The sequence below is a fragment of the Pangasianodon hypophthalmus genome, chromosome 20 (assembly GCF_027358585.1).
Source record: "Pangasianodon hypophthalmus isolate fPanHyp1 chromosome 20, fPanHyp1.pri, whole genome shotgun sequence".
Classification (NCBI taxonomy): Eukaryota; Metazoa; Chordata; class Actinopteri; order Siluriformes; family Pangasiidae; genus Pangasianodon; species Pangasianodon hypophthalmus.
The window spans coordinates 7,459,341-7,481,285 of record NC_069729.1 but is presented as its reverse complement, the minus strand read 5'-3'; the positions used below and the strand labels follow the sequence as shown (position 1 = coordinate 7,481,285).

The following is a 21,945-nucleotide window of genomic DNA, read 5'->3' as shown; positions in this document are numbered from 1 at the left end:
AGGCACAGGAGAAGATCTGAACAGAAGATGCACTAAAACCATATACCATAAAACATATTGCTTACTTTAGCCGTTCTCTAGTTTTATTTATTTGTTTGTTTGTTTGTTTGTTGGTTTGTTTAAATTTGGATTAATTCATTTTTGATTTTTTAGGTTTTTTTTTTTCGAAGCTAAAGTTTCTAAAAAGCTTTACTTTATTCCTTCTTACCATTTTGACGTAATTGCTTATTCATTTTATAGTTCAGTTATAATTTTAATTTTTAATTTCTTTAGCATTTTCTCTACATTCTATTTGATTTCTTTTTCTTTCTAAAGCACTTTAAACTGCATTTTAATGTGTGAAAGGTGTTTTATATATATTATAAAAAATATTTTTATTGATTATTTTGATGATTTCATTTTTGGCTCTAGAAAAACTCATTTATTTCAACAGAAATTCAGACACAAATTATTGTGAAATTACACAGCATTCAAATTCAACATTTTATTTGTAGCTCAAACAATCCCATTTTCATTTCAATTCTTTATTCTTTTCTGAATCACCTTCATTGTGATTCACTAAGATAAAGCAACAGATTGCTGATATGTGTCACTTCCTGGGATCAATAGATTGCTGAATGTGTCACTTCCTGGGATCGGTTGATTAAAACTGTGAGTTTGCAATTTAGTATCTGCCTGAATTCTGAACTCATGAGTCATGCATCACTATCAATTTAACAATAGCTACCTATCATTTTTGTCTTTTGAGATGAAGGTCCTTGGCAGCAATTCAGACAGACAGCTTGTAAAAGAAGGGGGAAAAAAATTAAGGAGTGTGTGCAATGAAAGTAAAAATGAAAAGCAAATAACTATCATTAGTTTGATCCTCTTAGACAAAAGTGGCACTTGTAAACATTACCTTATTACTCTAATTTTAAGGAGGTCTGTTTCAGCCAGGCTTTGGACAGACCTCTCTCCAGATGTTTTTACCACAGAATGTTGCCTGAAAGCCCATCAAACGGATGTTTCCCTTCTTCCCCTTCTTCCCCTCTCCACTTCCTCTTCCACCGGTCAGTCGAGATCTTCAAATCTGTATAGCAAGTGTTGCGTAAAGAGCTTCAGTGCCTTTGGCGTGAACAAATGAGGCCCAATCATTTGCTCATGCCAAACTTGATATGGCGAAGTGTCACATCTGACGCTTTTTTCCCCCCTCCTTTTGTCTGCTGCTAATCAAGAACACATTTTTTTTCCTGACATAATGCTGCTTTTTTGCAGCTGTACAGAAAGACAGATGCAAGACATAAGCACTTCTCATGTTTGCCACATGTTTATTTCTAAAATCCATCAACCTAAATTAAACCAAAATGCTTCAAACATGTCTGTAAATGAGCACACAGTGGACACAGCTGTGGACAGTGTAATAAGTATTTTATTGCATTTTATAATGCCATTGTCAATAATTAGTACAGATTACATGCAACTAGAACTACTGTACAGTTTTTTTATTGTCTGCATGGGCAGACACAAGAAGATTCAGGTTACAAATACACAGATATATGTGTTTTTTTTTATACAGCATGAAGAAAAATGGCAGTGACTGGCATAAACACGGTCACCCCAGGGTTAAAAACAATAACGGTGGCTGGCTAGTTGCCTTTTTTTTTTTTTTTTCAATACCATCTCAGAACCACCATGTGTTCTTTCCCCTAAAGTTTTCATTCAAAAGTTTCAAACAAAATAAAAAGGTAAACAAAAAAATATATATTTATACTAAACTAAGTACATAGAAATCACTGCTGATAAAAAATGTACACACATTCTTAAGATGCAAATGAAAGGAGAGCTAAAGTGGTAGATCCATTTGATTGGCCCAAAAAAAAAAAAAAAAAAAAAAAAAAAAAAAAAAAAAAAAAGTTAATACCGTCAGGCAAAGCTCCTCGGCAACGATCCGTTTCCTGGATAACGTCACATTAAAGCTGTCAATCACACGGAAATGGAGCTCAGACAGGATTTTGGGGAAAAAAACAGGAAGTGACATACACGATCAAACGCAGATTACGTGTAATTCAGTGACACTGAAATCTTGTTTGGTATTCCACAATGGAAAAGCTTCAAATATCTAACCAATTAGCACTGACTATGAAGGAATTCCATAATATCATAAATAACCATCGGCAGATGTGATTCCTTCAGATTGTAGCAGAAATCATGGTCCCATTGTTTTAGAGATCAAGGTCAGCATATTGAAAGAAAAGAAAAAGTAAAAAGAATCAATAGAATCAGTGATGGAATGGAAACGACGACAACGCATCAGCTTATGTTTAATTACTAAGCCATTAATGCCAATTAAGCTAATGAGAGCCTTGTTGCGCAGTCCACTGGGCTCTGAGCCAACGTGACGAATAACGACAGACCCGCCGTAATATAAAACACCATTGCCAAGTGACTGACAGCTTTGAGACGTTTCTGCAAACTACAGGAATGATTTGGTTTAAAGGGAGTCTGTACAAATACATCTATTGGCACCTAAAAAGGACCAACAAACACCTCAAAGTTATTTTTTTTAAAGCAAGAGATGGCTACATATTTTGTTTTTCTTCAGGTTTTGTATTTTCCTCTTTCTCCTTGTTTGAGGTTTTGGTCCTGTCCTTTGAGAAAAAAAGTCCTTCTGAGGTATCATTGCAACAATGATTTAAACTTTTTAAATTTTGTTTTCTCTCTTTTTTTTTTCCTTAAAAATGCATAAATGCAATACAGACAAAAAAGAAAAAGTATCAAAATAGACCTAACTAAGATAAATATACAAACTGGTGTTTTTACCTAAACCACTTAACCTAATTTTGTAATCTTTAAGTCTTTTTTTTTTCTTTTTATGAGATAATACACTTAAAAAAAGCATTGTCCCAGATGTTTTGTGAAGACAAAGGAGAAAAAAAAAAACAAAACAAACAAAAAACAGGAGTGAAAATAATGATACCTGCAGCACATAATATGATAAATACATACAGCATAAGCAATACAGTATAGGAAGTTTTACAATAGCTAGAAGGATGTAGGAAATTAAAATTAAAATAAAAAAAAAACTGCAGAAAAATATATAAAGACAAAAAGTGTGGGGGAGAGAAATGCCCTTGAGAGCTAAGCCAAGCTGTAATATACAATAATACATCATTACAACAAGAATAACAAAAACATTATGGTGATCGCTAATACCACTGACGTACATCAGTCTACATCTTTATAAAACAACTTTGTTTACAGGTGTGTACCTTAAAGCACGATTGACGTTCGTTTCTTTCATAAATGCAGCAGTTCCTTATTACTGAGAGATTCAGCACAATTCCTGTTTATATGCCTTATCGTAGTCATCTTTAGCATGGACGTTTAAGCTCTATGTTTATCTTTGGGATATTTTGGTTTTGCCAGCACTACTTACTTAGCCGGCTTCTTTGCAGCTCGTCTTTTGAGTGATCTATAGGATGAACCAAAAAAAAACAAAAAAAAAACAAAAAAGCAAAAAAAAAAAAAAAAAAAAAAATTAGTTGTTAGTCACTGCTACACTCAACTGCGCTGCTTGGTGCGGGTGTCTGTGCTCTTTTTTCCCCCTGACCCAAAGCCACCATAAAGCCACGCTTTGCATTAATTGGAAAGCTGGGGGGGGGGGGGGGGGGGGGCGTTTGAACGAGAAGACCCGCGTTAATGCATTCTGCCCATCATCATTTCTGACACTGGCCCATTGAGCGCACTCTAATGACCGGCCGCCTCATTGGCTTAAAGCAGGGCCTGGCCCCTCGTTATGCATGCAGAATTAGAGCGCGCAATTAATGCCTCCTCGCCGCAGACCTGTACACAGACACTATGCTAATAGATCACTTAAAGATGGTGGATGCGCAATTTGGAATAGACCTTTTTAAATAACGTTGACCGTTTAATGCTTCGCACTTAACAAGACTCAGCATTTTTTTTGTAAGGGGAGAGGTAGTCATTACTTTTTTTCTTTTTTTTTTGTCAGCATGGTGTGTGTTGTTTGCTTGGTCTCATTCATGCAAATGAATTCAGGATCAAGGATCGCCAGACAAGCTTTTTTTGTTCACAAGCATATTTTGGTTCTCAACTATTTTTTTTTTTTAAGGATGAATGGGAAACAAGATGGTGTATATAACTATGGATGTTTTTCATTGGCCATTTATTTTGTGGACTATTTCAAAAAGGAGGTAGCAACATTTTTGGTTTTTATCTTTTTTTTTTAAAGAATGAAATGAAATATTTCTATAGCAGGTGCATTAAACAAACCTCAGTTAAAACAGAAGAAAAAGAATGAGTGTATTGTTTAAAAAGTTCCTCTCAGATTAAACACGATTTGAAGTGCAATTATCATTGAAGCTGTCCCTCAAATGTCTGTTTTTGTATAGCTTTTGTTGAACAGATATCTATTTATTTCCTGTCTGTTATCCTTCAGATGAATACTTTTGAAACAGTAATGTTCAATGGACTGTGTCAATAAAACCAAAGGCAATGTGAGAACAGTGAAAATGAGTGTTTTGTTGAAAAATAAAAATACAGTATATCTAATGAAAAATGAGTATTGGTGTATTGAGCATTTGTCATTCAAGTGCCTTATGTCTGTAAAAGTATTTATATCTTAGACCTTGAGGCATTTTCAAAGGTTGTGTTCTTAACACTTTGCCGTTGCCTGAGCATGAGAGGGTAGAGCTTTTTTTTTTTTTTTTTTTTTTTCTGTTTTTGTTTTTGTTAAGTGCTTTATCATCTAAGGAACTGAAAGAGGCTTGACAATACTGCTTCTTTTTTTGGCCTTACACCCCATAGGATTAACTCATTCACTTTACATACTATATTTAAACAGATTTTTTTTTTCCTCTTCTTAAACCACCAAATTCTCTTTCGCATCTCACACTTTGGTTTTTTGGAATGTTCTGTACTAGAAGTCTTTAACAGATCACTTAATATTCAACTTAAAAAAATAACAATAAAATAACAGCTTAATAATTTAAGGAATAACTGTTTTTTGGACAGTTTCTTTAGGAGGAAGAAAAGAAAAGACAAGAAATTTAAAAATGGAGGGTATTTGGTTTACTACAAATCTCTTTGGTAACCTGTAAATAAAATAAATTGGGAGGGAAAAAGAAAAGAAATTAAAACTTGAATTTGGCATGGCACTGCTATGAATTTTTATGTGTTTATCCAAGTTCGGTGAAAGCTAAAGTTTGAAAATCTCACATGCTGACCAGACATTTCGATAAGCATTTGTATATCTAGATGATGTATAGATCTTTGAAATAGTTAGGCCACAGTAAGAATCCCCCTGACGAGGCGAGGGAATACCGTGGATTGAGGTATTCTGTGACCACAATATCATCTCTTTAAAACAACGCTTTGTATCGCAGCTGAATTTCAAGAGGAATTTCTGAAATAAAATGATACATGCTAAAAAAAAAAAAAGAGTGCCTGTAGGGATCTTTCAGGGAACCTGCACATTCAAACCCACTTTGATCGAGCCCATCTTCCTGGTATTAAATGTTCTCCATTTCTTTTGTGGTCCTTGTTTCCGTTGCTATCTTGATGGTAAGTGCTCTTCTCAATAATCTTTAAGTAATAGGTAAAAGGGCATTTTGCGAAAAGGAAGGATTATTGATATCCTCTCCAAAATCCAGCCCATTTGGAATGATAACAATTCTTCAGTTAAAAAAAAAAACATAATAACAACAGAAAATCAACCTACATATTTATAACTAAAGTACACCACAATGTGAAAGGCTGATCCTGTAGAAGTCGCTGACTGTGAAAAATGAATGTGAAATAAATGTTTAAAAGAGCATCAAAAAGCTACGTCACACACGTTTGAATCAAAGAGTCATGTCTCTGAGCTTTGACGCCTCATCGTGGTTGCCAGTGCTGACACACCAGTTGGTCCTGGTTCCTTTTCCTGAAAAAGATGTCTTTTTTTGGGGGGGGGAGGGGAGACAATTTCATCTCTTTTTTTCTTAGACTGGTCTAACAAAAGCAGAAAGAGAGAGCTGTTTGGTTTCTCGTCATCAGATATCAGACGAAGACAGAGCGAGCCAGTTAGTGATCACAAAATATTAACACTGCTCCAAGACTGGAAAACTCCACCCCTTTTTTTTTTCAAGAGTTCAGAAATCTTAAGGTCAAAGGTCAGGGTAAGACAGAGGGAGTCAGTTGCTCTGGTCATGTTTTGATCCCTTGTTTTTTTTCTTTTTTTTTTTTTTTTTGTTCAGCAAAGGGGCATGACACCCGTGACAGAACCCAAAAGTCCAGGATAGAACCAGGCTGAAGTTCATTCTAATGGTTTAGTTCATGTTTTCCTTTGTTGGATGCGTGAACGTCATTCCGAGGTAAACCACAGCTGCAGTTTTATCCCAAAGCAGTTCTCAGGCCAGGCAAAAAAAAAAAAACAAGTAAAAAATTAACTAAAGCTGATAAGACGAAAGGAGCAGAGTGAGGCGCTTTGGGGGACTCGTGGTGCGTTCGCCCGTCAGTCTGAGACAGACTGTTCCCAGCACGAGATACAAACCGGCTGCACCAGTCTCAAATACACGAGTGGCTTAGAACTTGTCTCTGGGACTTTAAAACATTTTCTTAGTGAAGAGATCAACTGAGGAAAAGTAGAGAGACATAAAAAATGAGCTAAAAAAAGAAAAAATTTAATGCATGATGGACTGATGAGGGGTACACCCTGTTTTGGTTTCTTGATGTTGGGGTTGCTTCCGTATCATCTCTCTTTGTTTTTCCTCTTTGTGGTTATTAACGCCTTGCACAGGAAGGAAAGGCGGGGACCGCAAACCCCGCCCACCTTTACTCCAGCTCCTCTGTGGGAAGCTCCTCCTCCATGTCGCGCTCGTCACTGGGCATGCTCAGGTTCTGAGTGACAGACGCAATGAGGGACACGGGCCGGCTATCCTCCTCAAGCTCTGCAGGCTCCTCCTTCACGTGGATCTGATGTCTGAGGCACCGAAAACACACACACACACACACACATTCAATAACACTAGCCATATTTTATACACTTTGCTGCAATTCATAATCCATTATGAATTCTAGAAGGTAGCCCTGTTGTTCAGTTCATTACTTAACATTACAGCACAGCGCTGCCGAATTCTCAAATCGGATTGGTCAGAAGGTGCTGTTCGATTTTCTAGAACAGAATAACTGTCTGTAGCGTTGGCAAACCAATGCACTCGTTCTAAAATGCTGTTGTTTCTGTAGTAACAGCTAAATCCCTAGAACTTGTATGGCGTCTCCAGAGTCAGCATTTTGTTACAGTAAGTTTTCCACCAATGGAAAGTCTTCAGGACAGAGGACTTTGCACTTTCAGGTTTCTCTGTAATATGACAAACTGCGGTTTTTTTTCGTCTTATTAACTTCAAGAGAGAGAGAGAGAAAAGACAGGCTAGTGAGGGAAAGATTGCTTATGGCTGCTATAATGCAACTGATAACAAGAACTAACTTGTTTTGTGGCCGTTCCACTACATTCAATATAACTATAAATGGATAAAAAGTATATGCTGTCCTTTAATAAATGAAAAGTTGTAATTGTTGGTAAATTTCTGTGGTACAAGAGGATTAAAACATTCCGGGACGTGCTGTTAAACGAAAAAAAAAATAAAAATCAACTTCGAGGAAGTAACTGCAACGCTGCATCATACCACCTCATCATGGATTATTTTCCTATTACATCATATCTTGTGTTTAATTCCTTACATAGCTGCCTCGCTAAAGACCCAGTTTGCTGGAGGTCTTCTGATGTTACAGCAATAGAATTATAATTTTATGGCAATATATTGTATCTTCAATGCAAGGATTAGTGACATAAACAGCGTTTATGGAAATAAATCTACTTCCTGTGTTACAGGATTGCCCTTTGGATTACAGATGGGAGCGCAAATAAGAACTGGAGGTCATGTGACAGGGACTAAAATGAGCTTTTTGTTTAATTTTTCCTAAAACAGACACATGTATTTCACCTTTATACTCTCAGGTGACCTGTGATATGTAGATTCATAAACATAACAGTTAAGTGAAGTATTCAGAATTAGAATTTTGGTAAGACTAGGAGGAAAATGCAGATTTGCAAGGTGTGTAAATGTATTTTTTTGTCTATATCTTGTCCTGTCTTACCCGTATTGTTGTGGAGACAGGCCAGGGCTGCAGCTGCCGTTGCTGTTCACCTGTTCCACGGTGCTGCTCACATCATCATGACCCACGTGCAGCATGTTGAGGCTGGCTCCTGTGCTGTTGTTTATCAGCGTGGGGCTGTTCAGGAGGCTCAAACTGCTCTCCGCCAGTGCTGCCTGCACACACAAATAAACATTCACACACAACTATCAGTGATATGCACCAATAGTATAAATCATATAGTGGCTGGAGATACCACATGCATAATACAGTATATCACAGTGCCTGCTTACGACTTCACATATGAGTGTGTGTGCCCGGACCAGCAGGCACTGTGAGGTCACACAGGTCAGAGTAGGCAGTGAGAGGATTTATAGCTGTATTAAAGCTGACAGGAGGTGGAGGCACGCTGTGATCAGGTAGTGACTTGCAGTACAGGAGCACACAGCTGGCCTGGTTTATGACGGACGCTCTGTACAGGCCTGAACATTTCCCCGCGTTAACTTATGTTCAGACGTTGTGTTTCTACTCTTGTATTACCTGTAATGCTGCATCTCAGAGCTTGCTCAGTGTACCCAAAGCCAACAAGAAAAGACATGGTGAAGCAGTTTTCTGTTTTTATGCACCTTAAAAAAAATGGAATGATTTACCAATTGAGATCAGAAAGGCAACTACAGGACATGATTTTCAAAAACAGCCAACGACATTTAGGCTTCATCACATCTCTTCTTGTTGACACTTACAATTCTGTTTTAATTAATTAAAAATGATTTCTCCTGTTTTTATTTAATCTCATTCTGGTTTTATATTTTACAAACTCTAGTTTATATGTTTCTCCCTGTTTTTACTCTTATTCTTGTTTTCTTCATGTTTTATATTCTTCTTCTTCTTATTATTATTATTATTATTAGTCCCTTTTGTATCACATGTCAATTACTGTATCAATAAGTCAGGCTTCCGTTCACTGCTTTTTAGTCAAATGGACAGCATGGACAGTGAACAATTGAAAAAAAAATCTTTTAAGTCACTTGAGGTAAAAAGTCCACAGGCATGCGCAAATCCACCCTAACTACTATGTCAAAAGATAGACGTCATACTACAGTAACATTTGATGGAGGCTGAGAGGTTTCACACACTCTTTACTACGTTACTTTGCAGTTTGCTGTGTAGCCCATGACTGGAGTCTGGTGGCCTTTTGATGGAATCTCATTGCACATGTTAATGTATTTTGAAAACAGTAGTTAATAAAGACACAAAAGCTGACTTTTGAGAAACTTTATATTAAACTCAATGCTAATTTAATGCCAGTACAATGCTTAAAGATTGATGAAGCTGAGTTGATGGGATCACTGGAAGTGCAGGTTGAGAGATGTCACCACTAGGGGTCCCCTCACTTCCACACAGCAGACGCACAACAGCTCGGGTCTACACAACGCCTTTGCTCAGCGATACGTCCTTTCAAATCGTGTGAATCCTCAGCTACTCTGAATTCTGCTGTTTTCAGGCACTCATACACATAGTCTTAAAGCATACTTACTCATGGCCTTATTATTATTATTATTATTATTATTATTACTTCAAACTATCTTAAAAAAGACCTAATTCAAGAGGAAAGTAAAAAATAAATAAATATAAGGCAACACATGTATATGAACCACTTGCTGAATTCTTATGATAACACATAAAATTGATTTGTTCCTAGTTTGAGAAATGGAAAAAGAGTTTAATAGGATAAGGGAAGTGTAAAGTGATGGTTGGCAGGATAAAAAAACACACATATTGACATTTTAATGCTGAGAGGAAAGGAGTTCTGGTCAGTGTCTCCCATTTTGGCGCAGTGGTTTCAGAATAAGTCGAGTTGAGAACTTTATGTGCATTTAGTGCCAACCCAAATGGATGAGAGTTGCCAAAACGTGAAGCCGAGAACGAGAGGGCGAAAAATAGGCGTCCGTTTCGTTTTCAGAGGGAAAGGGTGGAGGTGGGACATGAAAATATATAAACATAGTTTATATATATGTATAGTTTTTAAAGAAAATGACAAAGCGAGAAATGGGATTATTTATATTTATAGACATGGTAAAATGCTTATGAGTGTGTGCCATCTATTCATACTGACATGCTGATAATGACACCTTAACACTGCAAATCGACATCACAACTAAAATGGTGCGGTATAAACTCATATATTGGACGTAACAGTCATGCGCAGTATGAGGACACTCATGTGCTTACTTTATACACAATATGTGTGTGTGATATGTTCAGGAGGGCAAATTTTTAGGTTCTCTATGATTCAATGGTTTTTGATTCAGGGTGCCATTATAAAATGATTCTCTATGCATCTCGATTCTAACAGTAATGGCTTGTCACTTTTTTCATCACTTTTCACTTTTAAAGCATAACTTAAAACACTGTACCTCGGCTCCAGGGTGTGTAACACTAAGCCATAGCCTGAGTTTTTCACAACAGCATCGAGGCACAAATCTTTTTGAGAAGAAACATGCAGTTGACCTGCTAGTTCACTTTGCCCTTTCTGAATTGTGTAGAAGTTCTGCCGCTTGCTCGAGTGTTCTCCATTCTCCATTTCCTCCAACTCAGGAAGGAAACATGTGTTATGACTCCACATGTTCTTTGTATTTCTGAAATATTTTAGCTTGGTATGACAGATCTTGCACACGGCATGCCTCTTGTTCAGTTCTTTTTGTCTTTTTTATTAATAAAATCTGCAATGTGCCTAAACAGTTACTTTCAAAGTCAGGGCACAGGACTGAGTTTGTCAAATCTGCTCAATAACTTAACTAGTTTACCAGCCAATTTGTTTAGACTTGTGGTAAAAAAAATATTTTGGCCAAAAATATATTATTCTTAGATTTTTTTTTTTTATTTATGACTTGCCTCACATTGTGTTTGTTTTATTTCTTTATTTATTTCTTTAAAAATACATTTTATTTTTTTATAATTTTTTTTTTAATTTATGACTTGCTTCACACTGTGTTTATTTTATTTGTTTAAATCTACTGTAAGTATTGATTTGTCCGCCCTCACCACTAATGTTGTTTCACATATGTTGAATGTTCTTCCATTGATCTGCCAAGCAGTGAAAGTTTCATTTTTAAAAATAAAAATAAAAAAAAACCAAAAATGTAAAATGATATTCTTCATCTTGAACAAACTCTTGTAAAACCTAAAAGACAGCTATACTAATTCTACTTACCCAATGTTGCAAACTTAAGTACTGTGCCAAATAACAACGCTCCATTTACTATTTACAATTTTAACATGATGTGTGTCATAGTGTGTTAAAATTCTGTTTTAAAATGAAGCAGAAAACTGACATGTTCAGCACAAAGTGTTAAACTGTCCAACTTCTTTCACTTTTAATGAATTCTAACTTTCAGGGGATGAACCTTGCCTTGATGTTTAACTTTTGTAATAAAGTGAGCTTTACAAATGAGTCCGTTTTCTAGGTTTTTTTATGGTGTGTTTAGCGCAAAAGTGTGTTCATAGTGGTAATTATAACATTTTTTACAAACTGCATGTTGTAAAGATCAAAAAATGATCTTTTTTTGTTGTTCTTAACTGGACACTGAAATTTTTGTTTCTAATTTATTTTTAATAAATATAGAAAAGATTAAAAAAACACGTAAAGAAACCAGAAAAACAAAGAAAGTAACGCCATCTTTCTTGATGAGACAGTGAAATGTAAATCTTTGCAGCTCTTTTGTTTAAGGTTTGTTTATCTGTGGCCTTTTCAGATTGAGCAGTCCCATTTCCATAGTGATGGCCTGCGGGGTTAGTGAGGGACAAACTGGGCCGAGACGAAGCGTACACGTGTGTGTGTGTGTGTGTGTGTGTGAGTGTGTGTGTGTGGCCATGATTAGCTGGGCTGTTTGTTTTTCAGGCGCCGACATTGCTTGTCCTGTGAGGAGATGGATGGGCACAGACCTGACAGAGAGTGAGTGAGCAGGAGACACACACTCTCTCACACACACACACACACACACACACACACACACACACACATACACACACTTACAGACTGAGCACACAGGGGCTGACCTCCCAGATCCATCTCTGTTCCCTCACAGTGCGGGAAAAACACACACACAGAAACAGACACACACACATACACACACAAAGAAACACAAAGCCACACTCACTTGGTCACATGAACCCATGAACCTCACAGAACCTTACAGCTTCAGTACATCACGTACACACACACACACACACACACACACACACACACACACACGCACACAGTGCTGAGGTTTTTGAACACTGACTGAAATAACATAAGCCACATGACACAGTGGCTTTCAAATGGATTTTCTAGGACAGACACTAATTTTATGCTGTGACCTTAATTGACAAATACTTGATGCTATAAATCACGACTCAGTGTGTGTGTGTGAGTGTGTGAGTGTGTGTGTGTGTGTGTGTGGTGGGGAGGACATGAGAGGAGGTTTGGGAGAATGTGCTAATTAGTGGAGGAAATTGATATCAGCGCCCTTGTGTGCTCGATCCGGCCGTGTGTGTGTACAAGGAGCGAGCGATATCTAACAGGCACACACTCTCTCACACACTCACCTGGTAGCTGGCATTCAAGGAACCAAAGCCCAGTCCAGAGATCATGTTCTTCACCAGAGTGGGACTTCTGGAAAACAGAGAGAGAGAGAGAGAGAGAGCGAGAGAGAGGGAGAGAGAGAGGGGATTAGTAATCATAGGGGTGGAATAATTACAGCCACGAAGAAAAGAAAACTGACGAAAGGCAGTTTCACTCCAGCGTTTTGCATGCGTCCATGCAGACACGCAAACAAACTGAGAACTGAGCCGCTCTGCACTTATTCGCTCTGACAGCATATTGTTGTGTACTCACACACACATCATGTGTGCTACAGGACTGAAATCAGGTGGGTAATTTCCCATCGTCACTCTGTCAGGTCTCGAGAAAGCGCCTAACATCTGTTTGCTCAAATGCAAGCAGGCGTGCTTCTCTGCCGTGCATCTGCTTGCCTTGTGCACTAAATGCTAAAGACACTGAAGGGAAACACACACACATACACACACACAACACAAAACGGACCTTTGTGCTTACTCTGAAGTAAAATGGTAATGATAGGAAGCTTATTAAGGCAATCTTGCATGCCAATAATGATTACCACATTGCTACACCTTAGACTAGCACTGGACCAAAGAGATCCACGTGCAGTTTCAGGAAGAATATTCTGGATAAACAAACTTATTACTCTTATTACACTTATAAACTCAAAAGAACGGAAAGTGTATGGATTGGGAAGGGACCTCAGCTATGCTGCAGGAATGCAAGCGCTGACTTCAGGAATCAGATTCACTGATAGCTGGCATTGTTCCATTCTGCCTAAAGGCTCCATTTTCACGATCGTAACTCAAAATAAATATAAGAAATATGATCACAGTGTTGGCACCTGGTTGTGGCTGATAGATTCTCGTGTTTATGTAACCATCAGCAAAAGCTGTAGAATGAACACTTTATTATAAAATGGTGTGGGTAGGCAAGCAGCTGCAATAGCGAATCAAATTAGCTCCTTTCATTCGCACGACGGACTAAGAAATCGTAGCAGGAAGAGAGAAAAAACAGAATTTTATCACAAAAAAGTACATGTTTGTGTATGTGTTTGTGTGTGTGTATGTGTGTGTGTGTGTGCTTCAAGTAATAGTAAGAAAATGGCAAGGCAAAATCTGGTGTGAGGCTCCTTCATAATTAGTAGCTCCTCATTTGTTTTTAACCAATCTAAGAGACTCCGCCTTCTTGTTTCCTATTGGCTCACAAGACCAAGGATCTCCTTTCAATTTCAGTGAACTGGCTTTTCTTCCAGGTGATGTTATTCATATTTGTTCTGGCTAATGCTTTAACTTGAAAACTAGGAAATTGATTTTTATCGCTGTAGCAAGGGGTTAATGCCAAAGCTAAATCGTACTTCTTAACTCTTCTGACAATGACAGATTTCACTTAGAGATTTTTTTTAGACTTAGACTTTAGACTATTTTTTGTCTTAAAAATAACTTGGGAACTTCAAGCACTATAATTCTGTACTTCTTGCATACTTTGTATGCACTTCTAGTTTGAGTAGTGTGTTCACACTGGGAAACCCAATGAGATATGACGTACTGATGATTTACTAAAACTGAAAAGTGGAGATTGTCACACGTTTTGCACTCAGAGCTCGCTGTCTGCTCTACGTAGCTGAAGGAGCAGAGCCATCAAAGGTGTAAATTTTTCCAAAAAACCAGAGCAGTCAGTAAAAATGCCAACACGCCATGGATGCACATTAAGTGCAAAAAGTTTAAATGAGACATCACGATCAAAACTCATAAATGCTATGGCGAAACTGTAAATGTTGGCATCTCTGAATGACAACAAATTTGGCGAGTTTAATTAGAAGTCAGACATTCTGTTGATTCATTTAATTATATGATATTCATTGACTTTAAGTAGCTATGAGTTTTATGTATTTGTCATGGATATGAATGGGATAAAAACCTTTAAGCCTTCGCTAGAAATTAGAAAAAAAAAAAAAAAACCTACCCGGTCATCTTTGGTGGTCTCCTCTTTTGGTATTCCACTTCATCCACAGTCCAGACAGCACCCTTGACGTTCTCCACTCGCACAAAGCATTTGTGGAGGCTCAGGTTATGGCGCACGGCATTCTGGGTAAGTCAGGAGAGAGAGAGAAAAAAAATTTAGAAATTCTCCAAGGTGCATATGAGACAAAAAGTACAGCTAATAGATGACCATTTGTTAATAGTAACAAGCTCAGTTTCAATATTTATAGCAAATATGAATGTAAAGAGAAAGAGACACTGAGAGAGAGGAAGAGAGAGAGAAGCACAATTGGTCACGTGTTATTGCTTGAAATGCAATTACAGTACTGCTTCGTCTAAACAGTCTTTAATAACGGCGTAAATCGTATACCTGCTTTCTAATTAAAAGCCTGCTTGTGATGATAAGCATAAAAAAGGCTGCATAGTTCAGTTCAATGAGGGATGTGTGGATGTGAGTTTATCTCCTCATCTCATATTCCTCCCTGCACACACACACGATTATGCCTTCCACCACAAACACACACACACACACACACAGCACCAATTAAGTGCATATTCCACCGAAGGAGTAGTGACACCGGGGTGCCACACCGTCACACCAGTAGGAGGAGAAGAAGAAGAAAAAAAAGCTCTCTGTCTCCAAATGCTAAAAGTAAGAAAAAAAAAAAAGATGTGTCTTTCTTCCCCCACAAGCAAACCCCCATCATTTTTTTTTTTAAATTTCACTAATCAGCCACTATCCAGAATAACACCCCCGAGGGAAGCCCCTTCCTTTTCATCTGCTATTTGTAGTTTGTTCATGCCCAATTTCATTACCAATTTTAATTCGTGTATAATTAAATCCTGTGTATTTTTTCTGACACGCTCCTTTTTTTCACAGCCCATGAGGGAGGGACTGCTGATGCCGGAATCACTCCTAACCGTAATTACAAGTGCCATAATCAGACGAGGCCTCCCTCCTTTGAATAAATTTCCCGGCGCAGGAGCGATGATGCTTAGTTTTGCAAATTAGTATGACCCCAATTTCAGCCTGCCACCTCGCCAATTTTATTTGCATTCCCATCCGTGATGAAAGACTAATTCTCCCAGTTAAAACATTAGCGGCAATTTAAAGAGGGTCAGCCTCAGCAGACATAAACAAAATGCTTTGCTGGCTGGGTGTGTGCTCGTGGCGTGTGAGAGATGACGGCGTAGATGCTCTGGAGAGGGGCAGCGATATTAGAAAAGATGGAACTCGTGACGTGGGTGTCAAATGGGTCTCGCCTACTTGAGTGGCGGTGCCCGCACAAAGGAACTGGCATGCCAGACGCCATTTTAACATCTCATCAGGGTTGGCTATTCGTCTTCCTGTGGCCATATTAACCATTTTACAGCTGTTTTAAATACTGATCAGCATAATGTAGATGTACGGCTAAACGCTTTCCATCAATTAAACACTCCAGGATACAAGGAACTTTAATGGGCATGAATTCTGAACAGCTTAGAGAAGACACAAGGAGGCTAAGTAGTCATCTTCAGTGCGACAGACATTTAAACGACTGAGTAAATGCAAAAACCAGACATAACAAGCCTAAATAAATAGCAGTGTTTACAATAAAGTGGTCCTAGAGCTTCACACTTCAGACAGTTTTCCCTCTTTGATGCTGTGTTTGAAAAAAAAAAAAAAAAAGATTTACTGTTTAGATTTGAAGTGTAACAAGAAACACTTGACCTGAGATCAAACAGTCGTCTGCAAACGCACGACAGGAGTGTGCACTGCAAAAAAGAGCATTAAGATTTATAGATACGAATCATGGTTCTAGGCAAGGTCCATCTTTACACCTAAGGGACAGCCTGTGACTGATCAATGACTTCCTCCTGCTCTTTCCATGAAATATGAATGGCCATTAACCGAGCCGGAGAACATAGAGCCCCATTTCTATATTTAATACCGCAGCCAAACGACTGGCAAGAGAGAGGGAGAGAGAGAGATTGTGTGGATATATTACAAAAGAGAGAGGGAGAAAATGGGAGGAAGACAGTGGCAGATGAGAACACGAGGAACTGCATCTATTAATTGTTAAATTTCATAAAAGTGAAATGAGACGTTGCAGATATTCAAGCCACCTGTCTTCTCTTCTGCTTCTCCTTATCACTCCATCTCTGACCTCTCTAAACTGCTCTCCAGGGCTAAGTCATTTCTCCTTTTTTTTTTTTACTCTTTTTTCCTTTTCATGCCCTTTTTTTTGTTCAGACAGCACCTGAGAGGAAGTTCTGTAAGATCGCAGTCCTAAAGTGGCCTTAAGATGTCTTGAGGTTTGCAATTTGATGCCATATTCTGACATGGTGATGTTGACAAGCTGCAACAACAACCAAGAAAGGAATATAGAGGAATGTAGTGAAAGTCACTAAAGAGAAAAGAAGTCTGACAAAAAGAGACAGGCAGAAATGAAGTGGGAGGCAGGTTCTGTTCTTTTTCACTATCAGGTCTTTCTTGTCTATGTGGTAACTGAATCACATGTGGTTTAAAGTGTGTGACTGGACATCAAACACACACACGTAGTAGGCCGATCATAGGGGGTCTGTGTAGACCAGACATGTTAGCCGTGGTGCCCAGAGGAGTGCCAGGCTCCTGGGGAGAGATGCAGGGCCGCGATAGAGCGGCACAGTGGAGCAGCGCTGAGCGGACTCTAATCAGCGGCCGGAATTAAACCAACCGATAAGGGAGCGACGTGACCGTGGTGCGATAAAACAAACCTCTGTTTGCGTGTGTGTGTGTGTGTGTGTGTGTGTGTGTGTGTGTGGAGACAAGGCTGAGAGTGACAGACCATGAATCCTGGTCTCATGCATACACATACAGTGAAAGGAATTCAGCTATTGAAATAGTTTGTGCTTTCAAAATTCAAGGCCATCCAGTGTCCCACCAGTTTAGACCAGTGATTCCTAACTGGTGCTTAGTGAGCAGTAAGTTGTGTGTGTTCTTCTTATCCATCTGACTTGTATTTTTAGTTTTCAGAGTTCAAAAAGTTGGTGCACTTTTATTTTGAAAGTTATCCGGTATTTCTCGCTTTCAGCTTGGGTTTGAGACCGGCAATCAGAAGGCTGACATTAAACAGTGACATGCAGGCCTTCAGTGAAAAATGAAATTAGCCTAATGAAAACCACACATTCATACACACACATACACATGTATGTGCACACACACACACACAGCAGTTTTTTTAAGCTTTTCACAGAATATCCATGAAATGAAACTATTACACTAACTAAATGAAATTACTTTTAGTTACTTGCAATGAGGACAGAAGAGAGATGCAATTTAGCTTTTAAAGAAGTCCTCAAGGGTTCTTTAGATAGTTAAGAGGTTCTTTGCATTCTAAAGGTGCTCTATCTGAACTCCTCTATGACTGGGAAACACTGTTTTAAAGAGTGAGGAATCTACACGGAACCATTCCTCCAGATACAACCTTTTTTCTTCAAATGTTTTCTCCCGTTAGTTCAAAGCTGCGCATTCCGACTGCAGTATGATTAAATTTAACCGAGTCTTTTTGAAGTGGTTTAATTTTTTTTATTAACACCTGGGCACGGCTTATCAACCAGATCTCATGAGAAAAAAATGTTTAAATTCAAACAAGGGCAATTTGGCTGTATTTGATTCGATTTTACACTAATTAAATTGTAAGAAAAGGTAGAAATCCACACCTAAGCTGAACGTGTATCTCTTCATACAAATTGACTTTGTATTGCATTATGACTTTGTAAGAATTATGAATTTGTCTGTGTACTTTTTAAAAAAGGGGTATAGTTCTAGGTGTCTAGGTTCTACTTAGAACCTTCTCTGAAAGGTAAAGCCTCTGTTTTTAGTACAGGAATATCGTCTCACGATCTCACGATTAACAGTTACAGAAGGCCGACAGGACGAGCAAAAAATGCCCGCTAAGTGAATTTTTCTCCTCTACCAAACGCCAGACAGAACGTTGGCCTGCTTTTTCTCCCACAGTCACACAGGAGACAATAGAGACGGCGGATTGGGGCAACACAAAAGAGCGGGATAGACAGAACGGAAAAGAAAGCAGGCGGGGTCGTGCCCTGGCTGGCCGGGAACAGAGTTGGCATCATTAATTACGGCTGCATGTTATCAGAATGTGGCCCTTGGCACAGGGGCAGAATTTACTACTGTTTGCATCAGGCAGAACAATGGGGCTGACTCAGTGCGTCTGCGGTTCAGCCATGTTGCTAGGTGGAGGGAGCAGCCGGCCTTAAAGGCAGGACGCTTACTCAATAAAATGACCATATGAAACATGACTCAAAGGGTAAATCAAACAAATAAACCACACTCATTTAACCAGAAATGTTTTCTTAACTTGGCAGGTAACTAAACTAAATCTAAATCTAATAGGAGCAAACATAAGGCTGTCTTGTGGCAAAGAAAACCCCAGAAATGAAATCTGCCTATTTTACAGCAATATGATGACTACTGCATGTCTCACCTTCCAGGTTGCTGTATTTCTCCTGAAATAGGCGAACATTCGTGTAAACCAGTTGTAGATCTCATTGAGAGTCAACTGTCGCTCAGGGGATTCAAGAATAGCCTACAGAGAGAGAGAGAGAGAGAGAGAGAGAGAGAGAGAGAAAGTGATTGAAATGGCTGCTATTAGAGACACATTAGCTGATGAGCCATCTGCAGTCACTGTGTTATAACTGGAGGTGTGCATTTCAGCATGGCTGACACCGTGCTTGGAAATGATCATAAATCCACAGTTATGAACACACACACACACACACACACTCTCACGCCTCTCTTCCTCTCACACACAGACTCAGGCTCAGAACTCAGACACAGAGTGCAAAGATCCAAATCTAACACCCTAACAAACTCGTTTTTCTCTTTCTGTCATTTTTTTTTTTTTTTTAGTTCAATACCAGAAGTCTTTGTTACACGTCTGTATTATACATAATATAGCCAAAGGGAACTTTTTATAGTACAGTTGAACCCATGATTGTTAAATGGTTAACTTCGGTTGGATGGTCGTCTCTGATTATATAGATTCGGGTTCGGGGTGACTTACATGCCGTATCAGAGAAGCGTACGTGAATGGAGGTCTGACGTCAGCGTTTTTGTAGAATTCACAATTCTGGGCGAGCTCTGCCAACAGACAAAAAACATACAGTTCAGTTAGGAACTTAATTTAACACACGGCATCAGGTCAAGTATATATGGTGAGTGTGTAGCCAATGTGTACATTATGTGTAAAAGTGTGTGTTTGTGTGTGTGTGTGTGTGTGTGAGTGTGCTGACCAGATGCGATGGGGGTGCAGTATTTGTCAGAATTGCGCCGGCGGATGGAACCGACACCGTGTAGGCTGGAGGAGCTGATGACGGACGGGCCCTGCCTCAGGGGGGTGATGGGAGCTGCAGCCGAAGTGGGAGGGTGAGGTAAACCCTCGGGGAAAGGCTCGCTGTCCCGCTTCAACAGAGAGGCGCTCGACGCCAAGTTCAGCTACAGAGACACACAGAGAGAGACAGAGAGAGAGAGACAGAGAGAAATAAGTGAATTTAGACACTACATATGAGCCCTTATATTCTATCTAGGTCCAAATAAACTATTATCAATGTTTAAATCAACTCTGCAAATTTATTTTTATAATGATCAATATAAATAATTAAAAATGTTGGAATGTTTGGAATTAAAACTGGTAAAATGACAGCTGCCTTTTATGTTTTTCTGCTGCAACATACTCAAATGCTGAAAATTTGTGATTTTCCCATCATCTTTATGCTCTGTTAAAGTTCATTTTTTTAATTATTAAAAATTTAATTGTTATATAGAAAACTGTCTAATGAACAATAAAAATAATTTTAAATATCATATTATAAAGTTTTTTAAGGTCAATTTGATATTCTGCTAGCAAAAATGTCCCAGAAAAGTGTAATAAAACTTCTTTTTTTACGACTAAGGGGAAAAGAGATTTTGTGTGTCTATTTCTATAAATATTACTTGCTTTGCTAATTTTTGAGATGATAGTAAAATAAACTGTGCAAGATTTAGTATGGTCAACTGTTGATTAGTGATTATAAAATGGGGGCTAAATCAATTGTGTAAATTTAGATCTTTATTCTCACCACAAAGCTCCTCAGTCAACCACAAAATAGTTTTTTAGAAGTTCAAACACACTTGGTTTACAGGATCATGCTATCCCGTTTCATTGCAGCTTTGATTCTTACACGCAGCGCTGTACAATAATCTCCTGCCTTCTCATTACAGCGTAGGGAAATATAATCGCCGTAAACTCGCTATCGCTCCCATGCTGAGAAGCGAGCGCCACGCCAGCCACGCCAGGGCCAGTTGGCACACAGGCTCCATTATAAGACAATCCACTAAGATGGGATTTTAAAAAAAATCCCCTTGTGCATCTTTGACACATGTGCATATGCGCCAAAGCTCCTTAGCGGCACGCAATTAGAGTGATGCAAAAAGAACAAAAACAAAGCAATATGAAAGGGAGGAGGAACACAATCTGGCAACAAACAGCACGTGGCTGTGGTTAGCCGCCCTCGCTAGCGTTGCCCAATTAGCTACAGCGGGTGTGTGGAGGAGCGCTGGGAGACGGAGGGAGGCTTTTCCAGGGCTGCTTGTTTTCCTCTAATTAAAACCATCACAAGCACGTGCAACAACGGAGAAAGGAGGGGCAGGAGGTGTAGCAGCGATGGGTTTTGAAGCTAATATGGCGAATTAAACCGCACCACCCCTCCCTTTTTTTTTGTCTCTCCTCACCTCCTCTCATCACCAAGCCAACCTGGCCCATCTCCAGTAATTAGGGGGGCAAAATTGTTTAACAGGTACTTAATTAACACTGGCGCTGTGCCAGCTTGCCATGATGCCCACTGAACAGCCATGACTGAGAGCGACGTCCTCATGAGGGACGACTCTAAACTCCTCCTCTTTGCTAGCTCAGTGGGCTTCTCTTGCTTTCTCTCGTCAGTGATCGAGCCCCGACTTGGCACCCCATTACCGTTTTGACGGAACCCCATTGCGTGGATTTGTCTCCAAACAGAACAGGAGACGCCGCCTATTTTTCCGCCCCTCCGTCCCGCTTTTTATATCCCTATTCCAAATTAAGACACTCCAGTTCTAATTGTCAATTAATTTCAACATCTTCATATTTTAATAAGACTCCTCATCAATCTTGCCATGAAATATTCATTAGACACCTAATCACTGCGAGCTGGGCTTGGTGGCTAGAAAAA

General features: G+C 38.9%; 1 protein-coding gene across 2 annotated transcripts in view; it reads right to left on the bottom strand.

Annotated features, from left to right (window-relative positions):
* Positions 1-1,390: 1,390 nt before the first annotated feature.
* Positions 1,391-21,945, bottom strand: part of foxp4 (forkhead box P4) — a 135,772-nt gene continuing 115,217 nt past the window's right edge. For both annotated transcript variants that reach the window (XM_034314289.2, XM_034314287.2), the window contains exons 12-18: positions 19,996-20,197; positions 19,767-19,843; positions 19,188-19,289; positions 14,702-14,823; positions 12,724-12,790; positions 8,137-8,309; positions 1,391-6,961 (exon numbers count right to left, since the gene is read on the bottom strand). In XM_034314289.2, coding sequence (XP_034170180.2) covers positions 6,814-6,961; positions 8,137-8,309; positions 12,724-12,790; positions 14,702-14,823; positions 19,188-19,289; positions 19,767-19,843; positions 19,996-20,197 — 891 coding nt within the window. In that variant the 3' untranslated portion in view covers positions 1,391-6,813. The remainder of the gene's footprint in view (positions 6,962-8,136; positions 8,310-12,723; positions 12,791-14,701; positions 14,824-19,187; positions 19,290-19,766; positions 19,844-19,995; positions 20,198-21,945) is intronic.